This window comes from Eptatretus burgeri, chromosome 6 (assembly GCF_056783735.1).
Source record: "Eptatretus burgeri isolate ZD-2024b chromosome 6, Ebu_testis_v1, whole genome shotgun sequence".
Lineage (NCBI taxonomy): Eukaryota > Metazoa > Chordata > Myxini > Myxiniformes > Myxinidae > Eptatretus > Eptatretus burgeri.
Window position 1 is genome coordinate 65,602,177 of NC_140966.1, and position 26,243 is coordinate 65,628,419.

The 26,243-nt window shown below is 43.6% G+C and overlaps 1 protein-coding gene across 15 annotated transcripts in view; it reads left to right on the top strand.

Annotated features, from left to right (window-relative positions):
• PATJ (PATJ crumbs cell polarity complex component) overlaps positions 1-26,243 on the top strand; it is a 222,761-nt gene that overhangs the window by 142,215 nt on the left and 54,303 nt on the right. For all 15 annotated transcript variants that reach the window (XR_015059284.1, XM_085885456.1, XM_085885451.1 and 12 more), the window contains 9 exons: positions 3,919-4,048; positions 7,636-7,775; positions 9,326-9,409; positions 10,937-11,130; positions 15,419-15,566; positions 15,987-16,073; positions 21,835-21,952; positions 22,045-22,088; positions 22,174-22,296. Coding sequence is in view for 14 of the 15 variants with exons in the window: in XM_085885456.1 (XP_085741582.1) it covers positions 3,919-4,048; positions 7,636-7,775; positions 9,326-9,409; positions 10,937-11,130; positions 15,419-15,566; positions 15,987-16,073; positions 21,835-21,952; positions 22,045-22,088; positions 22,174-22,296 (1,068 nt within the window). In the remaining variant the exon portion in view is untranslated. The remainder of the gene's footprint in view (positions 1-3,918; positions 4,049-7,635; positions 7,776-9,325; positions 9,410-10,936; positions 11,131-15,418; positions 15,567-15,986; positions 16,074-21,834; positions 21,953-22,044; positions 22,089-22,173; positions 22,297-26,243) is intronic.

Below are 26,243 nucleotides of genomic sequence, written 5' to 3' on the forward strand. Positions count from 1 at the left end.
TCTTAGTTTTGACCCAGGAAACCCGTAATCCCAGCGGCTCCAACTCCTCATTCAGCACCTCGAGGGCCCCCGAAAGGTTATCTAAAGTCTCCGCAAAGATGACTGCATCATCTGCGAAATCAAAGTCAGAGATCTTGACATTCCCAAATGATGCACCGCAGCTTGATATCCCCAACATCCTCCCTAAAATCCAGTCCATACAAGTCCTGAAAAGTGTGGGGGCCAGTACACACCCCTGAGGAACTCCAGCAACAACTGGAAATAAGTCGGAGATGGTACCACCACATCTCACAGCACTCACAGTACCAGAGTAGAGTTCAGACATCAGAGTGATCAGTTTTGGTGGCACCCCACAAAGACCAAGAAGCCTCCGGAGGGCATCCCGATTCAATGAATCAACACTTGAGAAAGATCAACATAGGCTGCAAGCAGCCCCTGCCGAAACTCTCGTCTGCGTTCGGTGAAGACAAAAAGAGCAAGGATCGGGTCAATTGTTGACGTCTTTGATGTAAAGCCTGACTGCTCTGGCCGCTGGTGCTCAAGCAGATGGTGGCGAACCCTATCAAGAATTATCCGAGCGAAGACCTTGCCCGGCACTAAGAGCAGCGTCACACCTCAGTCATTGTTGCAGTCTTGGCGATCACCCTTCCCTTTCCATGAAGGACAACAAGGCCCCTCTTCCAGTCAGTTGGGATGATACCTGTGTTCCAGGCAGAGCACAGAACTGCATGTAACGGCACGAGTGCAGCATTTCCACCAGCCTGGAGAAGTTCTGCATGGATGCCACAGATACCTGGAGCTTTACCCCATTTTTTTCACAAACAAAGGTGGATCACAGTTGATTGGAGGGTCAGCAACAGGGATTGTAACAACCTTGACGTCCAACTCGACAGCTGGTGGATCAGCCTGGTATAACCGCTCAAAGTAACCAGCCCAACGGGCCTTCACTTCAGACTCCTCTGTCAAGAGCCTACCACCCTCTGCTCTAACTGCAATGCTCCGAGGGATGGGCTTGGATGAACGCAATGCGCGAATTCCCCTGTAAGCAGGACAAGAATCACTTGACCACAGGTGATGCTCTACCCCCTCACAGATTCCTCGCACATAGGCCTCCTTGTCCACCCTTAGTGCAAATACAGTTTTACGCCTCAGCTCCCTGAACAGCTCAGCTCTGCCATTCAGCCTGGCCCTGCGACTGGTCAATGGCATCCAGTGTCCCTTGAGAAACAAAATTCTTCTTTGCCCTGCGGTGAGTTCCAAGACATCCACCGGCAACATCAAGGATGGTGGTCTTGAAGGCACTCCACAACTCTTCAGGACCCCCCAAAGCACCCAGACCTCCCACATCTCCACTCATCTTGTCAGCAAACTCGTCAACTACCCTCTCATCCTTGAGCTTGCCAAAATCCAGCCTAGACTGGGATTGTACCATTCTCCAGGGTTTAAGGTGCAACTTTAGAGTTGCTACAACAAGCTAGTGGTCAGTATTGAGCAACTGAGCACTCCGGTAGACCCTGCAGTTATGGATCGTCCTCAACAACCATCAACAAGCACATGGTCTATCTCCTTTGCCACACCGCCAGCATTGGAATACCAATTCCAGAGATGAATTTGTGGGTACTGAAACCATTAACCGGCCACCCTAAGTCCATGACTTCTTGTAAAGTCAAGGAACTTCGTGCTATTCTGTTTCATAGTTCCTGACCCATTTGGACCAACACATGTCTCATAACCATCCCTATCAGTTCCAGTCGATGCATTGAAATCCCCCAAGACTAGAAGTGTATCTCGTCTGGGACACTGATCAACCACAGACGTGAGCATGGTGTAGAATGCATCCTTCACGGTGAGGTCACTCGTCTCAGTCGGAGCATAAACAGAGACCAGGGAAATGACACCTAAGGAGTGACGAATCCTTAATCTCATAATACGCTCGTTGACCGGTGTTACCTCAATTATCATTGGAGTCAGCTTATTGGACACAGCTACAGCAACTCCTTGAGTATTGTAACCATCAGAGCGACCAGACCAATTGTCGGTGTAACCACCCACCATTATCTCGCCGCAATCCGGTCTCCGAACCCCAGAGAGTGCTGCAATACCGATGTCCAAACGCTTGAGCTCAGATGATAACAGAGACTGGTGATCATTCTCTCTTCGGGATAGGACATTCCAGGCACCCACCCGAAGGGACCGCCTCAGGTTAACCCAAGGAGACCGCCGTCTGGTGGACGACACCTCAGCACCACTCTGACACACTCTCCTGCAATCTGACCCAGGAATGTTACCCCGTGGTTTCCCTCCTATCATCAAAGATTGGGGTCCCGAAGGCTTTGCCCCAATCCCGTCATCCGGTGAGCTGTCTGCGAAGGGAAGCTGCACAGGAGGTACTCCCACATTGTGGGTTTTCAGATTTTTTATGCTTCGAGAATGTTTTGCGGAATGAAGGGTTTTACGGTGGCCGGAGTACAAATCCTGCCACCAACCTCCTAATAAGAAGTAACCCAACTGCAGGAGGACGTCCGCAGACACAGTTGGGCATGAGATATGGATGGCCGTTAGCTCACAAGGAGCTCCTCCGCCCTTTGACAGGTTTTGTTTTTAATCCTTCTGGGTGTCCATATCCAAAACGCCCTCCTCACCAGAAAACCTGGTGGGGGAGACGGTTTAGTCGCCGACAACCCGACCATGGAACAGGTTAGTACAGGTTTACATGGTACCTGTAGCAGGTCACAGATCTGATCTGGCCTGACCTGACACATGAAGTGAAAAGATGCTAAAGAGGGGAATACACAGGAGGGGTGAGGTTGCAAATATGTGGGCATGTAGGGGAGGGTACTGACAAGGAGGGGTTTCAGGCCATTACTGGACCTGAAGGGGAATTGATTGTCATGTGCAGAAAACTTCTGCAAACTGGACTTTTCAAGATTCCCAATTTGGATAAATTGAGACGGACTTCATGAGAGTGGTGGAATGAATTGTTGTTGAAGGCACGGAGGAATGTGGTACTCTAGTTATGTGAGAAGGGTTGACAGACCAAGCGTTTCGGAGTGAGACAGGTTGGTAAAATAAGTGTTCCTGATGGAATGAATTACAGGCAGAAGGAAGCTCAGGCATATTGAGTTCTTGATGTTTTTTTGTCGAGGCAATAAGGGGGAATAGGATAAAGTTGAGGAAGCTGAAAGGACAATACTTTGGTGAAAGGAAGCAGAATGAGGTGCGGAACAATACTTTGGAGAAAGGCACATGAAGTCAGAGCATCGACAGAATTTGCCCGCCAACTAGCTGAGGCCTGGGCAAGTAGGCCAGAGCCACAGACGCACTGATTCGACAATACAACAAAACAAGGTGCAGATTAACATGGAAAATTGGACAAAAACACAAATAGCAACACAGGGACAAAAATGTAACAGACAGGATGCATCTGTCCTGAAAACTTAGCTTTGATAAACTGGAAGTTGGAACTTCTCAATGTGACATCCAATGTGCACAGACCAGAAGTCGAAAAAAATGCCGAATCTTCAAAGTCTTAACCGGAAGTATAATCTTAAATATAACAGCATTTATTTGGCTGCAATCCTGCCACCATTGAATTAATACTAGGTGGGGTTGACTCAGCCTGTCATCTTTCTGAGGTCGGCAAAATGAGTACCAGCTTGCTGGTATCCTGTGTCGGAGTGGCGACCCGTCTAGGATTGTGTTCAATAGCCCAGGAGACTGCTTTGGTAGCACCAACGCTCTGTAAAGAGAGTATGGTCCCAATGGATGGATGGATTTGGCTGCAATGTTTGCTCAACTCTTCCCTCCCCCCCCCCCGCCCCCCTCATAATACTGGATTTGGATAGGTTTTTATAACAATAGCTGATGGCATGTTCTGAATGAGTGAGTAACGTTGAGTAACATTTAACCACCGTGCAGGTGTTGGAGCTGATAGAGAGTGCTGAACGTTCAGTGAAACTCAAGGTTGGTTACATTGAGAGACCAAACAACCAAGTGGTGTCACTGCCACAGCCACAATCATCCCATCTGCCAACATCTCCTGTTCCTGGTAATTTGTCGATCTTATCTCTTGTGGGGTGGAGTGGAAGGGAGTGGGAGGTTGGAGGAGAAGGGAGTGGGAGGGTGGAGGGGAGTGGGAGTGGGAGGGTGGAGGGGAGTGGGAGTGGGAGGGTGCAGGGGAGTGGGAGGGTGCAGGGGAGTGGGAGGGTGCAGGGGAGTGGGAGGGTGCAGGGGAGTGGGAGGGTGCAGGGGAGTGGGAGGGTGCAGAGTGTGCAGTCGCGAGAAGTATCCATTGTTCGTGCTCGATGGTCAGTATGTCATCAGTTATGGGATTGTTTCATTTGTTTCTTGTTTCTAATTGTATGAATTGTGATTGGCTGCTGCAGTGTTTCAAATATTCAAACTAAACTTGATGTTTTGGGCCCACTTTCAGAGAGGGGTTTCTTGATGGTGTGAGGGGTTCATAATGGAGCACAAGTTCATACAAAACCGTCTCAAGTGACTCCAGCAAAGCTCATTTGGTACTTTGCATGGTCCCAAATTGTCTGTTCCTGCATTATATTTCCAATAGGAGCATATCAAGCCATGGTTGAGCCACAGCCTTGAAACATGCAGAATGAAGAGGATCGGATGAGCATGGGAACACAATTCAAAAAGCAAGAAAGATTTTTGGAAAGGACAAGGAAGTGGAGATGAACAGTAAAATATGGTCTTTGAGATGTTGATAAAGGGAGTTTATGGAAGAACTTGAAAGGATGCCATATGGTGGTAAAGCATTGAAACCAGCTCAGATGTAGAGCTCGCCAGGCCAAGTCATTTCTGATAGTTGCAGGAGCTCAAAACTGTGCTTCATGAACAAATTGTCGTTGAACACTGCTTGCATTATGTTTTAACTTTTTTCTTCCTGTTGCTATGCAGAATAAGGCCAGAACCACAGCTCCTCCACTCATTTCTTTCTCGGACTAGATGTTGTGCTTCTTCTATAGTAATTCCAGCTTCTGTTAGATCCTTCACAGTTTGCTTACATTTGGTTCTTACTCTCCCTTCTGGCATTCCACCAATCATCCTGCTTTGGTGTATTCTTTTTCACTTGTCTTTCGTCATCAACTTTTTTGAACAGGATATAATGTTAGTCATGGAGCTGCCACATACACATCTTGCACAGATGGACATACAGACAAATGCAAGAGACAACACAGGAGTGTTAGACGAGACAAACACAGTCACTGGGTTTTGGGGAAGTGCTGTCACTTCCTGGGCCACTCTGGGTACCAGCAACGCTACAATGGCACCACCTTTCTCGCTGCACTCGGTAGGGCATTTCCAAAAAGGGAATTTCCTCCTCCCCTTTGATGCCAACCTATGGGGATTGTCCACGTTCTTATCCTTTTAAGTTCTGAGCATCGACTAAGGAATTAGCACATACCATTTTTAGTCTTATATGATTTGGCTGGGGTTTGAACCGCTGACCTACCAGACTCGAAACGGACCCTCTAACCATTGCACCGGTGAGTCTGGTTATTCTTTCAAAATGTCCAAACCACTTCAGTCTTGCTCAATGTATTCTCGCACTCACTATAATTTGTTACCCCGTGCACACGAAGTGAAAAGAGGGGTTTCGCAATAAGTTCACTCCTGTTTCTGTCTGTCTGTCCGTCCATCTACGTACATCAGTTTCTGATCGAGGAACAACTTTATTTCAATTGAATTTTATATTTTGAACATGAATCAGAAAATGAACCTGCAGTTTAGCAGTACTTTGGTTCTGAATTTGGCCTGATTGTGATGTAACCAAGTTTGAATTAAAAATGTATATTTATGTTCCACCCATGTGTTGCCTCATGCATATTTATGCTCAACTCTTGGGTTGTGTCATCTCCGCTGGGAGAGGTGCGGGGGATTTTTCCTCTTCCCTGTCTGGTGGAACAGTGTGTTTTTGTGTGGAAAAGCATGGTTTTTAACCCTCACACTTGGAGTGTTTTAAAATAAAGTGAAAAGTGATTTAAACCTCTCCGTGTTGGTAAATTGCCTGGAGCATTCCTTCTTCAAAGAATCTGGACACGGAGGTCATTCCTGGATACCGATTGCACATGCACAAGAAGTAGTGAGAATTTTTTTTTACTCTGTCTGCCTGTCTGGCAGTCAAACAGAATTGAAAATCATTTCAAACAGGAAACTTAAGGACATCATGAAGGACACAAACAACAGGCATGGAGAACTAATGTAATGTGTTACATAAGGTGGTGTAAAAACACTGCATCAATGGTGGTTAAACTTCCTTAATTACTGTTTTAATACGACCTTTAAAATCTTCATTTTATTTCAATTGAATTATATACTTGAACACTGGTACACAAATCGCCTTCTTGCTGCTAACAAAAACCTCCAGGTTTGCACTACTTGGACATGTTAAATAAGGTGGCAAATAAGACTGCATCAATGGCATTAAACTTCCGCGATTTCTTTTATAGGACCTTTAAAATCATTATTTTAGTTCAGTTGAATTGTATACTTGAACACTGCATGGGGTAAGGTATTCTATGAACTCTCCAGTTTAAGTCTTTCTCTGATGTCTCCATTTCTTATAGAATCATCTATATTAAAAAAAGGAGCCATGTTTGTCTGTTTGTTTGTCTTTGGAGTGTTATAACTTGACAACGGATTAACGGATTTCAATAAATCCAACTACGGTGGAGTCAGGGAACTCCAGGGATGGTTTGTGACAGAAAAAAAAAATTATTTATGGGTGCATGGGCACACGTGGTGAAACTGCGAATGCCAACTTGTGATGCTGGTTATCTCTGCACTCCCAGGAATCCTTTTTCTTCTTGCCCCATTGATTAGCCATCGCAGCAAAGATTGGTATTTTCGTCAGAGAAGCGGCGGCTCTTATATTCTCGTCTTATTTTATGTTATTATGCGACTCAACAAGTGCATTTCAAAGGAACGTCGTTTTCTTGTCTGTTTTTTTTTTTCTAAAAGTCCGAATGGATGATCCATGCATTGCAATTGGTGTTAGAATTGCATTGAATGTCTTCATTTTTGTCTTTTCTGACATGTTCCTCCTTTTCAACAAAATTGACTCTTTGGAGTATTGACAATTGCAGCTCCTACCTTCTTATTCATTTTCCTTTCTCCTGCTTGCATGCATGGGAGTAGCCCATGAGTGGTGTGTGCAGGTTGCCCTGATTGCACCAAGCAGAGGAAGAGCTTAGTAAGCAGGGATTGGTCGTTTTAAGTGCAACTAATGCAAAATAAAGGGAAACAACTTTTAAGAAAACTACATTAAAAGATGAAAAATGATGTTTTGAATTCCAACGGCATGCCATTATGGAAAGTTGTTTCTAATAATATAATTAAGGAAATGCATGATCATACGGCACATCGTTCCTGGTCCCTCAACATTCACAGATTATAAAATGGGAATTAATCGTCATCGTCCATCATTTGCTCGAGTTCCTTACAACATCAAGGCGCGGCAAAAAGGGGGAATTAATGATGATATGATTTACTGTAGGTTTCAGTGTTGAGGAATTTGTGAGACCTTGTTATAACGGTGCTCTTAACATCCAAAATAATATTCCGATTGTAATAATGTTTTTATTTTGCTTCCATGTGTTGTACGTCTCTGTGCAGCAACTGCAATCCCATCACCTTCTGTACCCCCGAAGCCAGCCACCTGTCCTGTGTTTCCGGGGCGGGAAACGATGATTGAGATTTGCAAAGGCCGAACTGGCCTCGGCCTCAGTGTCGTCGGTGGCTCAGACACACCTCTGGTAAGCTAACCACGATGGCTCTTCTTTTTACAAAGTATTGTTCAAATTTTACACGCGTCGCACTTGTTTCTGAGGATAAATATATTTTGGCGAAGAGCTCACCATTTAGGGGGCCAGATCCTACCTTTCGACTCGATTTAAAACCACCGGGTGGTCTGAAAGTCGCTTCACCCCTTCCCAGTAAATCAGTCATTCTAAACTCTCTTAAGGTACAGGTTTTATTGTGCAGTACTTACAATAATTAATCAGTCATCATATCTGTATGCACTCCGTCATGCTCCTTGCACTGCTGAACGTCACCAAGTCCTCGAAGACATCTTTGTGGAATCACCTGTGTGAAAGAGGCGATGACTGGGTGAGCACAACTATTTAATCGTCCTATACCTGTTGTTGACACTTTCACCTTGGCGAAGTCCCCCCACAAAGAGTAGTCTGTAGTCATTAGATCTGGATTCCTTTGTGGCCAAGGTAGAGGAACTTTGATGAAGAAGGTTTTCCAAAGTGTTCCCCGAAAGCTGTTCGTACTTGAAGAATTTTTGGCGTGTGTGTGTGTGTGTGTGTGTGTGTGTGTGTGTGTGTGTGTGTGTGTGTGTGTGTGTGTGTGTGTGTGTGTGTGTGCGTGCATGCGTGCTTGCGCCCTTTCATGCACCCAAGCACAAGCAATCAACCACTGTTCGACACTCCAACAGCTTACGTCCATCATGCCGTCTACCTTCCGACTGACTCCTGCGTCGGTGAATCAGTGTTGCCGCATTCCAGGGCAGAGGAGGGAAGAGAGGGAGGGAGGTGCGCGAAATTTAGCGAGGCTAAATCGACTTTCAGGTCATCCTGTAGATTTGGTCCCAGTTCTCAGGGTGTTTCGATATATCATCGTCGTTGATGTACTGATACTTGGTGAATTTGTTTCATGACTCTGCTCTCTGTTTTCTGAACCATTTGATGTGCTTCGTTGCTTTGCGAAAATCCCTTTTGTCATTCATTTTGTTTAACCCTTACGAGTTTGATATGTGTCAATGCTTTACTTTTTACCTCGTACTAATGAGCCGAGCATCCATATAACCAGCACATACCGAATGGATATATTAAAAACGGTGCCGGTTTATTGGAGAATCGATGCTTGAAGGAATGTCTTATTGCTGTGCATTGCATTCAAATTGGCCTTATTGGGCAAGATGGTTCTTGTTTATTTGGCTCTTCATGTGTGTGCGCATTCTCATCGCCATTCTGTGCGATAGACAAATGGCGGCATTTAAAGATTTTACAAATTGGAAATGCACTGTTGCATCTTGGCAGTGTGTTCCATTCCATACTGCAGCATTCTCGACCATGCTGGGCACGGATCGGAGCTTGCACAAACCGATGTAGCTCCCTTTGGAGTGATTAATCACAGCAGGGTGATGTCTGAAACCGGATCCTGCTCCAAATGGAGAGATGCAGCCGTACTACCAATGTCGATGGCCGTGCAGTCACTTGTGAAATGCACACGCTCACTGCCATCAGTGTCTTTCAGGAACGATTAAATGTGATCTCAACCAAAGTGTCCTCCCCAGGGTGCCATTGTGATACATGAAGTGTATGAAGAGGGAGCAGCAGCGAAAGATAGCCGACTTTGGCCTGGAGACCAGATTCTAAAGGCAAGAGTTATTTGCTGTTCAATATGTATGCCCAAGTCGATTCTTTTTTTTTTTCTGTTTTTTTTTTCACCCTAATTGTGGTTTGGTGTTCGAAGAAAATTTTTTTCATTCAATTTACTTTTATTCGCCACTCTCTGCTATTGTTGTAGTTGTTGCTTTACGATGCCATCACTTTTTAACCGGTGCACAGAAGTTGTGTTTTCACCCCTGTCTGCTTGTCTGTCTGTCTGTCTGTCTGTCTGTCTGTCTGTCTGTCTGTGAACAGGATATCTCAAAAAGTTATCGACGGATTCCGACGAAACTTTGTGGACAGGTTGGAGGTCTGCCAACGACAAATTTATTCGATTTTGGTGAAGACCCGGATCCGGATTCGATAATTTTTTTTGTGTGTGTTCATCTGTTTGTCTGTCTGCGAGCAGGATATCTCAAAAAGTTGTGGACGGATTCGGACAAAATTTGGTGGGTGAGTTGGGTCGGTGATAATAATAAGCCGATTAGTTTTTGCTTCATGTCCGGATGCAGATCCAGCCTTTCAATATGATACGAAACGTAAACTGTTCAGCCCAGCGGACGTATGCTCTCTACCGAATGCCGTTCTAGTTCTACAATGTAATCGGTTTGTTTATTTTATAGCTTGGCTGATAACATGCTCACAAACTAAGTTTAAGTTTAAGTTTTGTCATGCAAAACCTCGCACAATTAATGTTTCAAATGTGCCGTCTCGGTCACTGTGACCAGCCGTGCCGTAGTTTACAGGATTGTTCCGTTTTATACTGGTTTCATACCTTTCCCGAGACTCCATTTGTCCCATACCATTGTCTCAGTATTTTGGTTTCGTTCAGTCGTGATGCCATTTACCATGACTCAGCTGGCCTCGACGTACACAGTGTGACCTTAACGTACTCTCAAAGCTATCTCAGGCAAATTTAAATGCCCAAAACATCATAGCTTATTTAAATACTTAAAATCTCATCGTTTAAGGGTGGCTTTGCCCCCTGACCCCGAGAAGGTGTGCTACCCCTTTACTCTGCCTGCAAGGAGGCCTATGGTGGTCCCCTTAACCCCTGCCTGAGTGTTCCTTGTTTTATTGTTCATGAGAACAAGTCACCCTGATATCGGTGTGGTAAAGTACCATAAGATTGCTACATCTCAGACCAGGCTATATTTTGGAAGGCATGTTGAAGGCATTGCGCCATAAAGTTTAATCGATTTTGTCATGTGTATGAGTAAATTGGATCTAAAGCTACCCAAGACTACGACCCTCTTTTAATGAGTGGTGATGACATCATCCGTGACCGTTTAAAATAGAGGTTAAACATCAAGCTATAGTTTATCATCTGTCAGATCCTATAGTATCCTACCTTATCCTCATGCGTTTTTACTTGCACAAGTTCCTCCTTTAGCTTTCGACACTTGAAAATGTAAAGCTACACTTTGGTTGCACAATGGTAGCTTGCTCATCCAGTGTATTCTCAATGATCATTTCATCACGGTATGGAACGAGATTTGTCCTCGGGCTGTGAGCAGGTGAATGGTTTGGACCTGCGTGGAGCCACGCACGAAGAGGCTACGATAGCGCTCCGCCGTTCACCGCCGCTCGTTCGTCTTCTGGTATTCCGGGATGTCATGCAGGGCGAAGACCCGGAGCCACTTACCACGTTCACCGTGGAGCTCCAACGAAAGCCGTGCCGAGGCCTTGGTCTCAGCATTGCTTGCAAAAAGTATGCAGTGGTAATTTGCAATCCAGCCGTGCCAGTTTCCATGCTATTCCAAGTGTTTAAAGTTTAATGGTGAGGACGTTGGACTGAGATCCTAGAGGTTTTAGTTCTACTTCACTTGCTCCTCCACGAGCATGAACATTGTATACAAAAAAAAAAAAACGGGATGTTGATCCTAAGCTTCTCAAAATCGACCTCGTGTTCGAATTTCCTTGTTGCTATCATGGTTATTGGCAAAGAATGCATCTGGCTCACAAATTACCTTCAATAAGGGGATGATTAAACCGTTCCACATAGTCTGGACTGTATATTGTTACATCATGGTTACCTGGTGAATGTTTTGAGACATTATGACGGGACGCACTAAAACACTTCAGGCAGTGCTGCCCACAAATCCCCTGACGATTTTTTTTTTTAAAACCGAGTGTGGACATTTTGAAATGCAAGTTGATGCTGATACTGGCCTTGTTTGTACCTCTATTATGCAACCATTCTTCTTCAAGACGTTTTTGTAAAAGTTGATTAACGAGCATAACTCACTGGGTCATTCAATCATTCCGGTAATCCAGATTTCAGTTTATTTCAAACTGTGTAGCGTCAAACTCTTGGTTTTTATGATGGAATTATTTGAGTAATTAACTCTTCCCGTGCCAGCAGCAGATTTTCTGGCCCACAATGTTTACGTTGAAAATCAATTTGAGCTTTTTACCCCCCCCCCCCCCCCCCATTTAAAGTGTATGCATTGTATTCGTCTCTGCAGAAGTCCTTTCTGAAGTGTGCATTTGAAATGAGTTTGGCAGTGTTTACGGAATGAATGCAAATGTCAGTGTGCGTCAGTGGCAGCACTATCGGTGTTCAGGTTAACTGTTCTGTGTTTTTAATATGTGGTTTAAGGCTTATGGAGGAGCGATTACACAAATTGTGCACATACTTGCAGACAGACATTTGGACAAGTTTTTTTTTGAGACGAGCACAACCGGTCACCTTGGTGGAAGCGATGTCATTTTCTGGAGCACTCTGGGTGCTGGTGACACCACGTTTGTGACGTCTCTTTTTCTCTCAGCAGTCAGCAGGGCAATTACGGAAAAAGATTCTCCCTACACTCGCCCTACCCCCTCCCTCTCCCAATTGGATGCCAACCCGAAATTGTGTTTGTCCGTGCTGTGTCCTCCAAATGCTGCGTGTTAAGCGAGGAACCAGCATGTACCATTATTTAAGTGATCGGCGTGGCTCAGTCAAGGTCGGAATCGAACTCTCGACCTCCAAGACGCGCAGCGGACGTTTTGACCATTATGCTTCCGAGTCTGGTAAAGCATTTTCAGTGTTTTGTTGTTGTTGGTGTTGTTGTTTTTGCCTCCAAAGTCGAGGGATCACAGAATAGCTAGAATATACATAATGGCTGAAACAGTGGAAAGTGGGTTAGCGCATCAACCGCAGAGCAACGGAACACTTGGAAGAAGAATGTGCGAGTAGAGCAGGGAGATGAGGAGTGAACAGACTGGAGTTATTGACATTTTCCTCTCCATAGCTTTGCTCACTGTTGTTTGTTTTCCTGGCACTATTGAAGATTATTACTGCACATTTATCGAGCATAGGCTGCACTATTTCAGGTTTTCCTTTGTCTACGTTTGCATTTTCTTGTGTTTCTTTCTATCAATTCCTTTATATATATATATATATATATATATATATATATATATATATATATATATATATATATATATATATATATATATATATATATATATATATTAAAAATCCATTTCCTTTGCTGTTTTGAAATTTGTCATATTTTCATTTCCGTGAGTTGAAATTTGACATCTCCCCTTATGTTTTGGCATTTTATCCTCATGAAAGTGCCTTTTGTGGTCTGGAAAATCGATGCCGCTGGTTTGTTTTTTTTACACATGTCGAGGCTCATAGAGAGCTAATCAACAAGGTGTCGAAAATTTATATACAAGGGTCGTTCAAGGTTAACCTGCATGCTTTTGTTTTGTTGTTTTGTTGTTTTGTTTCCTGGAAAATACGAGTCAAGTTAATGAAATCTACCTTTTTGTGTTTGTTTTTTTTTTTCAAGGTTTTTTTTTTCCCCTCCCGCATGGATCCATTTGTCCCATTTGTGCGTTACCTTAAATTTAGGAAGAACAGAAATCATATGGATGGATCCGCAACCATTTCAGAATATCTGCTTTTGCGTCTTTATCAATGTGAAAGCTCTTGCCACACAGATCCTCATTGTTTCAAAATAAATGAAAATCACACGGTGATCTATTTCCATTATCGTGGGGTGGGGGGGGGGATGGGAGCAGAGTGAAGAAGAGAGTAGGGAGGTAAAGCATGAGTCTTCCTATCTCCACATAAAGTTATCATTTTGGTCCCAATGATGTCACAAGTTTGACAGCATACCTGGCTTTTGGTTACCTTTTGCTTCTTCAACATCACCGCTTAATGGGTCGCTCTTCATACTTTGCATTGATGGCTTCATGTAAACAAGAAAAGTAACACGAGCTTCACCCCTGGACGTCTAAAAACAATGACCATTGTCACGTATTTTTGCAGCAAACAGTTGTATCTTGAATCCTTTTTTTTTTTGTAGTTGAGACGTGGAATGCTGCCACTGCATGCTTGATTGCTTGGACTAGGTAGTGAAGTTATGGATCCATGTCTCATCACATGCCATAATATTGTTCAAATTGGACTTCCATTTTCGTTTTACTGGTCATGGTCGCTTCTCTCGGTCCTCCGAGAGATCTGCTTCCAAAAATCTCAGTAATCGTTCCGAATTCATCTGTGCTGCCATATATATATATATATATATATATATATATATATATATATATATATATATATATATATATATATATATATATATATATATATATATATATATATATATATATATATATATATATATATATATATATATATTCTTTTTATTAATCAATTGTTCATCTTACTGAGTGCTCACTCAATCTATGTATTTTTCCGTTCTCATGCTGTCCCCCATCCATACTCGTGATCTCTTGTATCCCAAATTACCCTATTCCCAAGCACTCCGCTTTTCCAGGTTATTGTGATTGTTTTATTCCACCTCTCACCTCTTTTCATTTGTTAGTTGTCGGTTGCTTTGTTCCTTTTCTGTTTCATTCCCGCTTTCCCCTTCCTCTTCTTCCTGTGTTTCATTCAGCTTGTGTGCAGCTTGTTCAGCCCCACATGTCCTTCTCCCCCTCCCCTTGATCTCACTCTCATTTCTTCTCTGCTGTTGGTGTTTCCCCCCTTTCCATTTATTCCATTCCTTTCTGCTCTTGCTTTTCCATGAGCCTCGGTCATGGATCCAAAAAAATTTAAAGTTAATCTCACCCCCCTCTAATAACCTTGAACATACTCTCACACTGGCCAGATGAAGTGCACACGAGAGTTCGTTTGGAACCCACCTGGCACTTGCTTGTTAAATTGCAAGCGTTTATTAATGACTTGATGAAAGCTTTCATAATTCCAACACTGTATCAACAAGGTGTACGTCTACTGTGGTATCGGGCACATTGATGCCGTTCACCACCAGTCTTGTTCGCAGGAGTGTCAACAAAATTAAATTGCTTCCAAGCATGTTCATCATCGATTAGTGTGTGTGTGTGTGTGTGTGTGTGTGTGTGTGTGTGTGTGTGTGTGTGTGTGTGTGTGTGTGTGTGTGTGTGTGTGTGTGTGTGTGTGTGTGTGTGTGTGTGTGTGTGTGTGTGTGTGTGTGTGTGTGTGTGTGTGTGTGTCATGTGCCTTCAAACTGTGTAGCTGATCTGTAAATTTATGCTCGTTTCACATTTTCATTCACTAGAATGCTGCTCCCAGGACTTGATATCCTGTTCCCACAATCTTAGAAACAACCAGAATCCTTTGCTGAGCTGTGACATTGCCTTCATGCAGGAGTTGCCAGCTCTTGCCATGACCACACTACACAAGTTTAGCAATGTAATGCTTTTACAAATATCTTGAATAAAATGTGCAGGTCAACCTTGACCGACCATTGTTCTTACAGTCGAACAATCGGTCACAGCCGGACATGAAACGTCACTCAAAAGAGAAAGGTGTTGCAGATCTATATGCCTGGTTTTTGAAGATCTTGTACAGAAACTGAGACCCTTTCTTGTACGTTTATTCTTGAATGTGATACTTGGAGGAAAGGCTTTAATGCTGTTGACCCTAGGATTGCTCAAGATGCATCCCTCATCAAGGAATTGTAACCCTTACAATAATCAGAGAATTTATAGCCGAATTGTCCGTTCCCTCTGTCGCACAGAAATGCCCCTGGCATTTTCATCGCAGAGGTAATGAGAGGCGGCGTGGCCGACTTAGACGGAAGATTGATGCACGGAGATCAAATCCTTGCAGTGGATGGCGAGGACTTAAGGACTGCGACGCAAGAGACGGTGGCTGCTATCCTCAAGGTATGACTCCCTGCCCTCGTCTCCCTTGTCGCTGTTTACCGTTATTTGCCACGAGCCTTTATCTTCCCTTCCCGCACGCCCACCAAGTGATCTTGTAGGGTTTCTCATCGTGGGAAGATGTTTTCTTTCCTCAACGAGCTATGTTTATGCAATGTGAATATCACTTGCATAACGCACCACACTCTCCCACGGTGACCGGAATTGCAATGGGAAGTGTAATATACCCTCTGTAATAATTTTCCATTGCTGATGATCGTGCCTGTTGGGTGTTATGTCAGTGTTGTTCGGCATAAAGATTATGCCTGCTCATGGAGAACCTCTGTATTTGTGTAAAGACATCTGTTTAGCAATTTGTTCAGCAATAACTGTCGTTTGGAAAGCACTCTGAGCGCGGAAACAATGTCGCTTTGCTGTATGAAGTGTGCTCAGGGTTTGGTGAGACTTGAGATTGGACGGATCAAAATTGGTTCGCCGTCGTCATCGCAACGGACCTCTCGTAACAGCCAGGTAATCTCAATATCCTTCACATCCGCCTTTTCACCGCAATCCATTTTACAGTGACTTATAAATTTCTCTCTCCTGCATTGAACAAGTGATTGTCATACAAGTGGCACCGTAGAGCTCCTCCAAGATATTTAAAAATAATCTTTGTTGAGGCAATTAGCTCTCAAATGTTCTAAGCACTACAGATATGTTTTTATATGTTCCATACGCAAGGGTGGAAAACTCTGATTCTTCTATACACCCACTCCCACACCCCATCCTCCTTACAAAGATCTTTTTACTCTTCCCTGGCCCTTTGTTCTTGCTTTCATTTTCACCCTAATTGTCCTCTTTTTTCTCACTCTGTTTCCCACCCCCCATTAAATTAACCTCCAAACCCCAACGTTGTGTATTTAATATTAGCAAATACCACCCATCGCTTTACTGATGGGAATACTGAGGGGGGGGGGGGAGAGAGGGGAAAGAGAGGAGGGGTGGGGGAAGGGAAGACAGCAAGAGGTGAGAGGAACGGAAGGCAGACGTGCGCTGGAGCTGATGTGTCCAGAGACCAGCACCACCCAGATGTGTCTGCAGACAAGCACCATCCAGACGTGTCTGCAGACAAGCACCGCCCAGACGTGTCTGCAGACAAGCACCACCCAGACGTGTCTGCAGACAAGCACCACCCAGACGTGTCTGCAGACAAGCACCGCCCAGACGTATCTGCAGACAAGCACCGCCCGGACACGTCTGGAGACTAATTCCCATCTAGACATAAACACCGCCTGGACACGTTCGGAGACAAACGCCACCCGAATATGCAGTTGGCCCAGGAAGAGATTTCAAGAAAACTATGAAATGAAAAAAAAAATACCGATCAAACCTGTTTCATGGCTGCACCGCTTCTCAAGCATCAGAAATTGCACTTTCCAGTAACCTGTATCATTGTGTGTGTCCACACAGCTGCTAAGTTTGGAAAATCAGACAGCCAGGTACAGGCTGACACCAAGTTTATAAAAGCACCGTCTCACCGCTAAGCATTCCATTCTCAGAACAGCTAAAGCACTACCTTCTCTGCCTAATTCCCACCTTCCACAAGTAAACCGCACCTTCAGTCAGACAAGCGAGTGTCCCACAGCGTTTTCACAGCTTGTTCAGATGAGCAATCTGATTGTGCTTATAACCAAGATTAATCACATCCCTAACCCTCTGTCACCATGCTCACAGCCATTGCTGCTGAAGATGTACATGTGTGTGTGTATATATATATATATATATATATATATATATATATATATATATATATATATATATATATATATATATATATATATATATATATATATATATATATATATATATATATATATATATATATATCTTTATATCCTTTGACTGCGTTGCAACATGGTGAGTAGAGGCCGCCATTATAATAACCCGAATCAGCACCGAGTTATGGATTTACAAGATCAAGGGTGGAACAGATGGAAGAAGATGCTTAATCTCAACATCCCGTTCTGTGAAGTATCGTGTGGAAGCTCGTGTACAACGGTTTCTCCATGACAAAAAAAAATCACACACAGGCAATATCATCATCCTCAAATCAATGGATAGTCCACTGGAAGCAGTGCTGCTTCAGCCATTGTTGTTGCCACTTCAAACTTGTTCCCTGCACTTTTCAACATCGTTTCTTCATATTGAAGTGTTGCTCCTTTGAAGCTGTCCTCCACACTGTTAACAGCATGAAAACGGAAATCATGGGAAGATTACCATTCACCATTTTGTGGGCGCATCAGATGACGTTGCGCTTGTCATGCACACAAACTGGTACAAAATGTCGTCCACAGCAGCCTGCAGAAGAAAAGAAATAATCTGCTTTGCTCATGGCTCGGAATGCAGCAAAGAGGTGATGCACATCAGAATTGATGCTTTGCAGTGTGAACTAGTTATGAGTCCGTTATGGATCCGGGGTTCGAGTTCACCATGAGGGGAAGCACTCGAGCTCCGCCCGAACACCTGGTCCTGAGGTCACTGGGCACGAATATCCTCGTGCTCCGGCGGGTTGTGAAGCAACGACAAGTGTCGATTAGTATTGCCAATCCGGCAGGGTTACCCTACCTCACGTGATTCGTACCGTGTGGATAGCCGCACCAAGGGGGTTCTTGTGCCCTCTGCGTACTCTAGTTAACTTACCGGATCAGGTGCAGCCTCGCGGAGCTGCGAGTACGCGCCAGCTAATCAAGAGCAAATCACATGGGGTAGAAATTCCCGGCTTCACGACGTGTGGACTATGTTGGACCATTTAGGAAAAGACGTGACTAGCTAGGTACATTTATAACAAGTGAAGCAAGGGAAATGCAAGTATTTACAAAAGAAACAAGAGACAGTGCAGAATTTACCCCGTTATATAGAACTTCTGCAATCTTAACTTGTACTATACAAAACAGGTGCCATCAGAAACATACCCTGAAGAAAGTTAAAGAGGAAAGATTAGGTGTTTGAGACCTCTTTTGTACCTGGCATGATGGGCCCACGCTTCCCAGTAGCTTAGGAGGTGAGGAAAACTGAAGATGTCTCATGGTGCATGGTCGGAGGAGGTGTGTGGTCAGAGGAGGTGCGACGAGATGTAGGTGGAATGTGGGTAAAGTGCAGAAAAGAAAATGGAAGGAGTTGCTCATCTCTGAGGCCGCTCTGAAAAGAGTGGTTGTTTCGGACTTGCCCTCGCCGATTTCTGTTTTGCATCATCAGCAGACGAGATGGAAAACAAGAGACAGAACATGTGAGAAGATAGTCCTAATGATGTGTGAGGAAGTTCGTACACGTAAACTTGTTTCAGCTTGGCCCCGAATGAATGCGCTCAGCATGGTGCCTGAATCACTCACTCACCCAGTGCTCCGCTCCACCTGCTCCGTTCCACGAGCTCCGTCTGCCTGTTCAGCTCTGCCTTCCGTCCCATACTGCCGACCATGCCAAAAGCAAAAGCTTGTCTGTCCTCCCTCCCTCTCGCAGGGTGTTTTATTGTCATTTGGCAAGGGAGAAGCCTAAGGGAGGATCAGGATGGATGGTAGGAGTTTCCGAATGGCCACATTGGTTCATGGGAGCTTCCCCAACTGTTGGTCCCACCCATGCGAGGACTTGGCACCATAAATGGCCTCATTCACTTCTGCGCCACGCCACGTGACTTATTTCCACTATTTACATGGGGTAAGGGTATTTTTGGCATTCTCTGGCCAAGAACATATGCACTGGACACCAAATGGGGGATGTAATTGAGTGGGGTGCTAGGGCTGTCCATGCGATGTTGAACGGATTCTACTGCACACTTGTCTTTCAAGCTACACGCCAGAACGTTCCAAGCATAAGCATCCGCAGTGGTATGTGGTGCCCATTATTCCCTGCCACCTCCAAAGGGCAGTGGTGGGCATCCGTGATGGTGACTGTGGTTGCGGGGTTCGTAGCAGTGGTGTAACAGTGAGTTATGGAGTGGTGGTTGAAGTGTCGTAGCGGTGAGTTATGGTAAGCTGGGTAAGGCATCGTAGCGGTTAATGGCGAAGGTAAGCGAACTTGGATTTATGAAGGGATTTTTATAAAGGCGTTGTAGTGGTTGTAGAAATGTTGTAGCATTGGGGATCAAGTCTGAGGTGATGTGCCGTTGGAGAATGCTGCGAAGTTTTATTAAGGTTTTGGCAGCATATGCTGATGAGGTGCTCCGGTTGCTGAGTCTGTGGCCTGCATGTATGTGTGACGGGTTGTATGTGAACTAAAATAAAATAATACAGAATCGGAATAAAGACCTGCCTGAAAACCCTTGCAACATGTTTTGTCCCATAAACCCACTCGACAATAGGGAAGGGCAATCTAAAACTAATGTAATGAAATAACTATCTCGGGACCACTACATGTTGTGTGTCATTGCCTCGCGGGAGCACCGGCTTCGCGGAACCGCAACGAGTTATTTGACTTATGTCAGCAAAGGTGACCACGTGTGCCATTTCTGAATTAAAGTTTGTTCCACCAGGTTTCAAAAGCAGATTTCATTTATATCTAACGTCGCTCGGAAGAGCACATACCTCCACCAGGTTGAACAATTTACGTTTTGTATCTGACTTGTGGGACTTTAACTAAAATCTATTCGGCTTGTTCGTTCCACCTACCCAATCTATCCACCAGGTTTTTTTCCGAATCCGTCCCTAACTTTTTTGAAATATCATGCTACAGTTTATATAGTTTTTGGTCCCATCTCTCAATGGTGAAGAATCACTTTAAATAATTTTAAAATTCTCTCATCCGGATCTGGATGTTCTCCATAATCAAATCGATTCATCCTTGTGACACACCCAACCTGTCCACCAATTTTGGTCCGAATCCATCCATAACTTTTTGATGAGATCCTGCTCACAGTCAGATGGACAGACAGACAGACAAACAGACAGGGATGAAAACATGACCTCCATCCACCTTCAGTGGCAGAGGTAACCAGACTTGCTCAACAAATCCATTACAACAACAAAGCAAGTTAATCATGTTGGCTTTGTGTGTGCAGGCTGTGCGATCTCTCAAGAAAATGACCCACAAAATTCCCATGACAATTTTGTGTTTTTATGCCATTGTTAAATCCTTTCCATGGGAATTTCGCAGAGTAAAATTCCTTTTGGCAGGGGTGGGGTAGACTCCATCCTCGACAATGCACTGATGTTAATCAGAGGTGTGGAATGGATGTTATGGGATCGTCATAGGACAAATTCTACTCAAAGAAGTAGCTTGTGGCAGTGCTTTAGTTGGAGTCTCAGTGGGCCCAGGGTTTACCCACCCAAGCCAACCCATAATGGAATCTCATTTTGTGCAAATTTAATGGGAAAGATTTACCACTGGGCCAATACCCCACCACGTTCCCGAGTGAATTTTATGGAACATTTGCAGAAGGGATGATGTAGTGCTTTTATCATGACAGTCAGTGCGTCAGGCTGGAGCCTTGCTTTGTAGATCTAAGTCGTCACCTTTAAAAATGTGATTTTTGCAATTCCATGTAATCCTTCTACAAATCCATATTTACAACCCTGATAATTGGGTATAACATAAAGACATGCAAACGTAATGACATGAAATAAATTGTCCCCTATTTTTATTTTTTACAAGAATGAGGCTCATGGGAAAGTGACATGACAGAAGGTATAAAGGCAACAAACTGACAGAGGGGCAGTGTACAGGGCCAGATAAACCTTTTGTGGGCATGGTGCCAAACAGATTTGTGCCCCCCTCCCTATTGCATCCCCCTCCCTTCTCCCCCACACCTCCCCACTATTTAAAAAAAACAAACTGTGGCATAGATTAAATGTATACACTTTATTGAAATGTATCATGATGTGTATACTTCAAAAAAAATTTTGGTTGTTATGGGCCCCTTCTGAGTGTGGGTCTGTCTTGGCCATTGTAAACCCAGTGTTGGAGATGGGGCCATTTTTGGACTCGAAGAGCAAGGGGGTGAATGCACAGGAAAGGAGGAAAAAGAGCAGGGGAGGAAACGGTAAACTGGAAGTAAGAGGGTTGAATTAGGAAAGGTTAATGGTGGGGGGGAAACCTTGAGATTGCAGTGCAGTGTGTGGGAAATTGCTATCATTGTACATTTAGGGGACACATCAAACCAAAACAAATTCACTCTTGTAAAACAGTATGTACAAGTCGCACATGCTACAAGTATTGGTGAACTGTGTTGACTCCAGTGTAGTTCTGTATCTTGTACAACTGACCATCTCCCCACAACTCTCTTAAATCATTAACATGACAGGCAAGTCGAACAAGCGCCAACAGCATTCCTCCTGCGTTTAACAGCGTGGTCTCTACTTCAGACCCTCGTCCATCTCCTGCTTCGTGTAGTGATGGGAGTGTAACAGAAAGACCATCAGGTACATTTTCAGCAGTCCTTTCTCTTGCGTATGCATACTCACGCTGCACAAACCAATTTGAAACAATTAAAGCTCTCTGTTCCAATATTCAGATTTGGAAGTGCAGAGCAAATTGAGAACAGTGGAGCTTATCAAGGTGGGCTATTTTATTCTACCTGAGCAATACATTTTTGTTTATCCTGCTGTATAATTGATGCTAATCAGTCCCTATACCTCTGCAGGATGAGAATAACTCTCTGGGACTCAGCATTGCAGGAGGAAAGGGAAGCCCCCTGGGGGACATTCCCGTGTTCGTAGCCATGATCCAGACTGATGGTCCCGCTGCCGTCACACAGCAGCTCAAGGCAAGAATAGCTTAATTTCTTGCTGCATTGGCTTATAAAGATCTGTTGTGTGCGTGCGTGCACGTGCATGCACTGGTGCATTAACGCATGGAACCGCATGGCCCATGCCCAGGGACAGGGCTGAGGTCAATATGGCCCCGGAGAAAAATACATTTACTCTTAAAATGTTCTATTTCAGATCTACCACTATCATGGAGTACGGTCGTACTCCATAAAGAGGGACGATGCGGGGAAAAATGGCTGCCCATTCAAATATGTACACAATGATAGGCTTATAAACTACTATAGAGTGACTTCATAAGCATTTAAAAGCCTTACTTTTTATTCTGAAGCGTTTTCTGAACTACCAAGATTTACAATGATGCCAGAATACATCGCTAAAGTAACACATTGAGAGATCGTGAAATTGTCAATTTGTTCTTCTTCTTTCCCTCTCAAAACAATGGGAAACTATAGGTTGACCTAACTCAATAACTGCTCAAGCCATGATGGTGATTCCAATGCGAGGAAGTTACTTTGTCTCTGGGCTAGTGCACGCAACCCAAAATTTAAAAATCAATAAAACATCAATCGTTTTCTTTGGAAAATAAATTTAATGGAAATGTGGAGTCAACCAAACCAGGCCAGGATCATGGGAGGAGGGAAGATGGGCAGTACCATTCCAAAAGCGATACATATCCAACCCATCCCCCAAATCAACTGAAACAAGTATTAAAACAATTGAATAACATAGATGGATTTAATGCATACCAAAATAACAAAATATATAAAACGTAAAGCATTTTATTACCTAAAAAAAAATCTATAAAAAAAAGTAAAAACATTGGGATGAAATCTCAAAAAAAACAACCAAACAAAGTAGGAATGACACCACATTACGATGCCATAATAAGACACCACAATCCTCTTGTGGATTACCATCATGACATCTTTTGGCATTCTACTTTTGTTGTGTGATTGTGATGAAGAATAAGAATGAAGAAGAATGAAGAATGACACCACATTACGATTCCACAATACGACACCACAATCCTCTTCTGGTTTAGAATCATGACATGTTTTGATGTCGTTCCATCACAACCCTACAACAAAAGTAAAATGTCAAAAGATACTGCATTGTGATGGTAATCCATGAGGATTGTGGTGTCATATTGTGGCATCGTAATGTGGTGTCGTTCCTACCAATTGTTTAGTTGTTTTTTAAGACTTCATCCTGCTATGTTTTTACTTTTTTTTTGATGTTTTTTCTTTTCTTGTAATGTTTTAAGTAATGAGTTTCCGTTCCGGGTGTTTCATTGCTGGTTTTGGCTTTATACTGTTGTGGGTTGCTCTGCACTCGAGCGCTGCGTGACCGTCGACTCTCCTTGGAGGTGCGAATCCAGATAATACTTGATAATACAATGATTATAAAGACGATGATTATAAAGCAATCGATTTGCCGTGCTGTGGTCACAACCTGCGACAAAATCCAGTAACGGGCCATTCGGGAAACGCATGTTTCTGCCACTCTTAAAAGATGAACAACGTGATTGGGAAACGCACATTTAATGCGCTATTAAAATATTAAATCGACACCTCTTATCCACGTCAGCCTCCACCACAGTTTTATCAGAACGAGCTGATTCGTCGCACAGTCACGGATTGTTTAACCCCCAACATGTGGCCATTCAAAAATTATGTAACGCTACTTTTGTTCGTAATTTATGTAAATTAATAGATGGAACAATTGCAAGTCTGTAGGCAAAAAACCCCATTTTATAAACTCATGTTCCAATATGCAAATGACTTGCAACGTCATTGGTCAGATGGCCGTTTCCGTTAGAATTCACAGGCAGGTAAAATAAATGGATCGGTGGTGTTTAAGTGGGAGCTGAAAGAGAAGGGTGAAGCAAGCAAAGGAGGCTAAAGGAGTTGCTTTGTTTAAAAAACAACAAAAAACAACAACTATAAACCGATATTTCAAGGAGAAACAAGAAATGAAGACTATGGCTGCACAGCTTCGTGTTCGGCAGACATGAGTGCGAGCAATGGAGAACATGCGGCTTAAGCACTCAAGCAAGCACTCCAACAAAACAGTTGATAAGGAACGGCTGGCTTGGCAAGTGGTAGTAAGCTGATTGGTAATGGAACATCTTAACTTGGCATTTTGTTTCCCAAGGGGGGAAAAGGGCAATAAAACATGGGAATTCCTCTGGATTTTTTGCACATTAAAACGGTCCTCGTTTTTGGTGTGAAAACAACACAGAGTCCTTGTTTTTGGGGTGAAAACAACACAGAGTTCTCGTTTTTGGTGTGAAAACAACACAGAGTTCTCGTTTTTGGGGTGAAAACAACACAGAGTTCTCGTTTTTGGAGTGAAAACAACACAGAGTTCTCGTTTTTGGAGTGAAAACAACACAGAGGTCTCGTTTTTTGGGGGAAAACAACACAGAGTTCTCGTTTTTGGAGTGAAAACAACACAGAGCCCTCGTTTTTGGAGTGAAAACAACACAGAGCCCTCGTTTTTGGAGTGAAAACAACACAGAGTTCTCGTTTTTGGAGTGAAAACAACACAGAGACCTTGTTTTTGGTGTGAAAACAACACAGAGTTCTCGTTTTTGGAGTGAAAACAACACAGAGCCCTCGTTTTTGGTGTGAAAACAACACAGAGTCCTTGTTTTTGGTGTGAAAACAACACAGAGTTCTCGTTTTTGGAGTGAAAACAACACAGAGACCTTGTTTTTGGTGTGAAAACAACACAGAGTTCTCGTTTTTGGAGTGAAAACAACACAGAGACCTTGTTTTTGGTGTGAAAACAACACAGAGCCCTCGTTTTTGGTGTGAAAACAACACAGAGTCCTTGTTTTTGGTGTGAAAACAACACAGAGTTCTCGTTTTTGGAGTGAAAACAACACAGAGACCTTGTTTTTGGTGTGAAAACAACACAGAGTTCTCGTTTTTGGAGTGAAAACAACACAGAGCCCTCGTTTTTGGTGTGAAAACAACACAGAGTCCTTGTTTTTGGTGTGAAAACAACACAGAGTTCTCGTTTTTGGAGTGAAAACAACACAGAGACCTTGTTTTTGGTGTGAAAACAACACAGAGTTCTCGTTTTTGGTGTGAAAACAACACAGAGTCCTCGTTTTTGGTGTGAAAACAACACAGAGTTCTCGTTTTTGGAGTGAAAACAACACAGAGTTCTCGTTTTTGGAGTGAAAACAACACAGAGTTCTCGTTTTTGGAGTGAAAACAACACAGAGTTCTCAGTTTTGGAGTGAAAACAACACAGGGTTCTCGCTTTTGGAGTGAAAACAACACAGAGTTCTCGTTTTTGGAGTGAAAACAACACAGAGTTCTCGTTTTTGGAGTGAAAACAACACAGAGTTCTCGTTTTTGGAGTGAAAACAACACAGAGTTCTCGTTTTTGGAGTGAAAACAACACAGAGTTCTCGTTTTTGGAGTGAAAACACAGAGTTCTCGTTTTTGGTGTGAAAACAACACAGAGTTCTCGTTTTTGGTGTGAAAACAACACAGAGTTCTCGTTTTTGGTGTGAAAACAACACAGAGTTCTCGTTTTTGGTGTGAAAACAACACAGAGTTCTCGTTTTTGGGGTGAAAACAACACAGAGTTCTCGTTTTTGGTGTGAAAACAACAGAGTTCTCGTTTTTGGAGTGAAAACAACACAGAGTCCTCGTTTTTTGGTGTGAAAACAACACAGAGTCCTCGTTTTTGGTGTGAAAACAACACAGTGTTCTCGTTTTTGGGGTGAAAACAACACAGTTCTCGTTTTGGTGTGAAAACAACACAGAATCCTCGTTTTGGTGTGAAAACAACACAGAATCCACGTTTTGGTGTGAAAACAACAGTTTTCTTTGCTTTGGGCCTCTTTTTTGCCCAGGGCCCCAAAACTGTGTGTGTGTGTGTGTGTGTGTGTGTGTGTGTGTGTGTGTGTGTGTGTGTGTGTGTG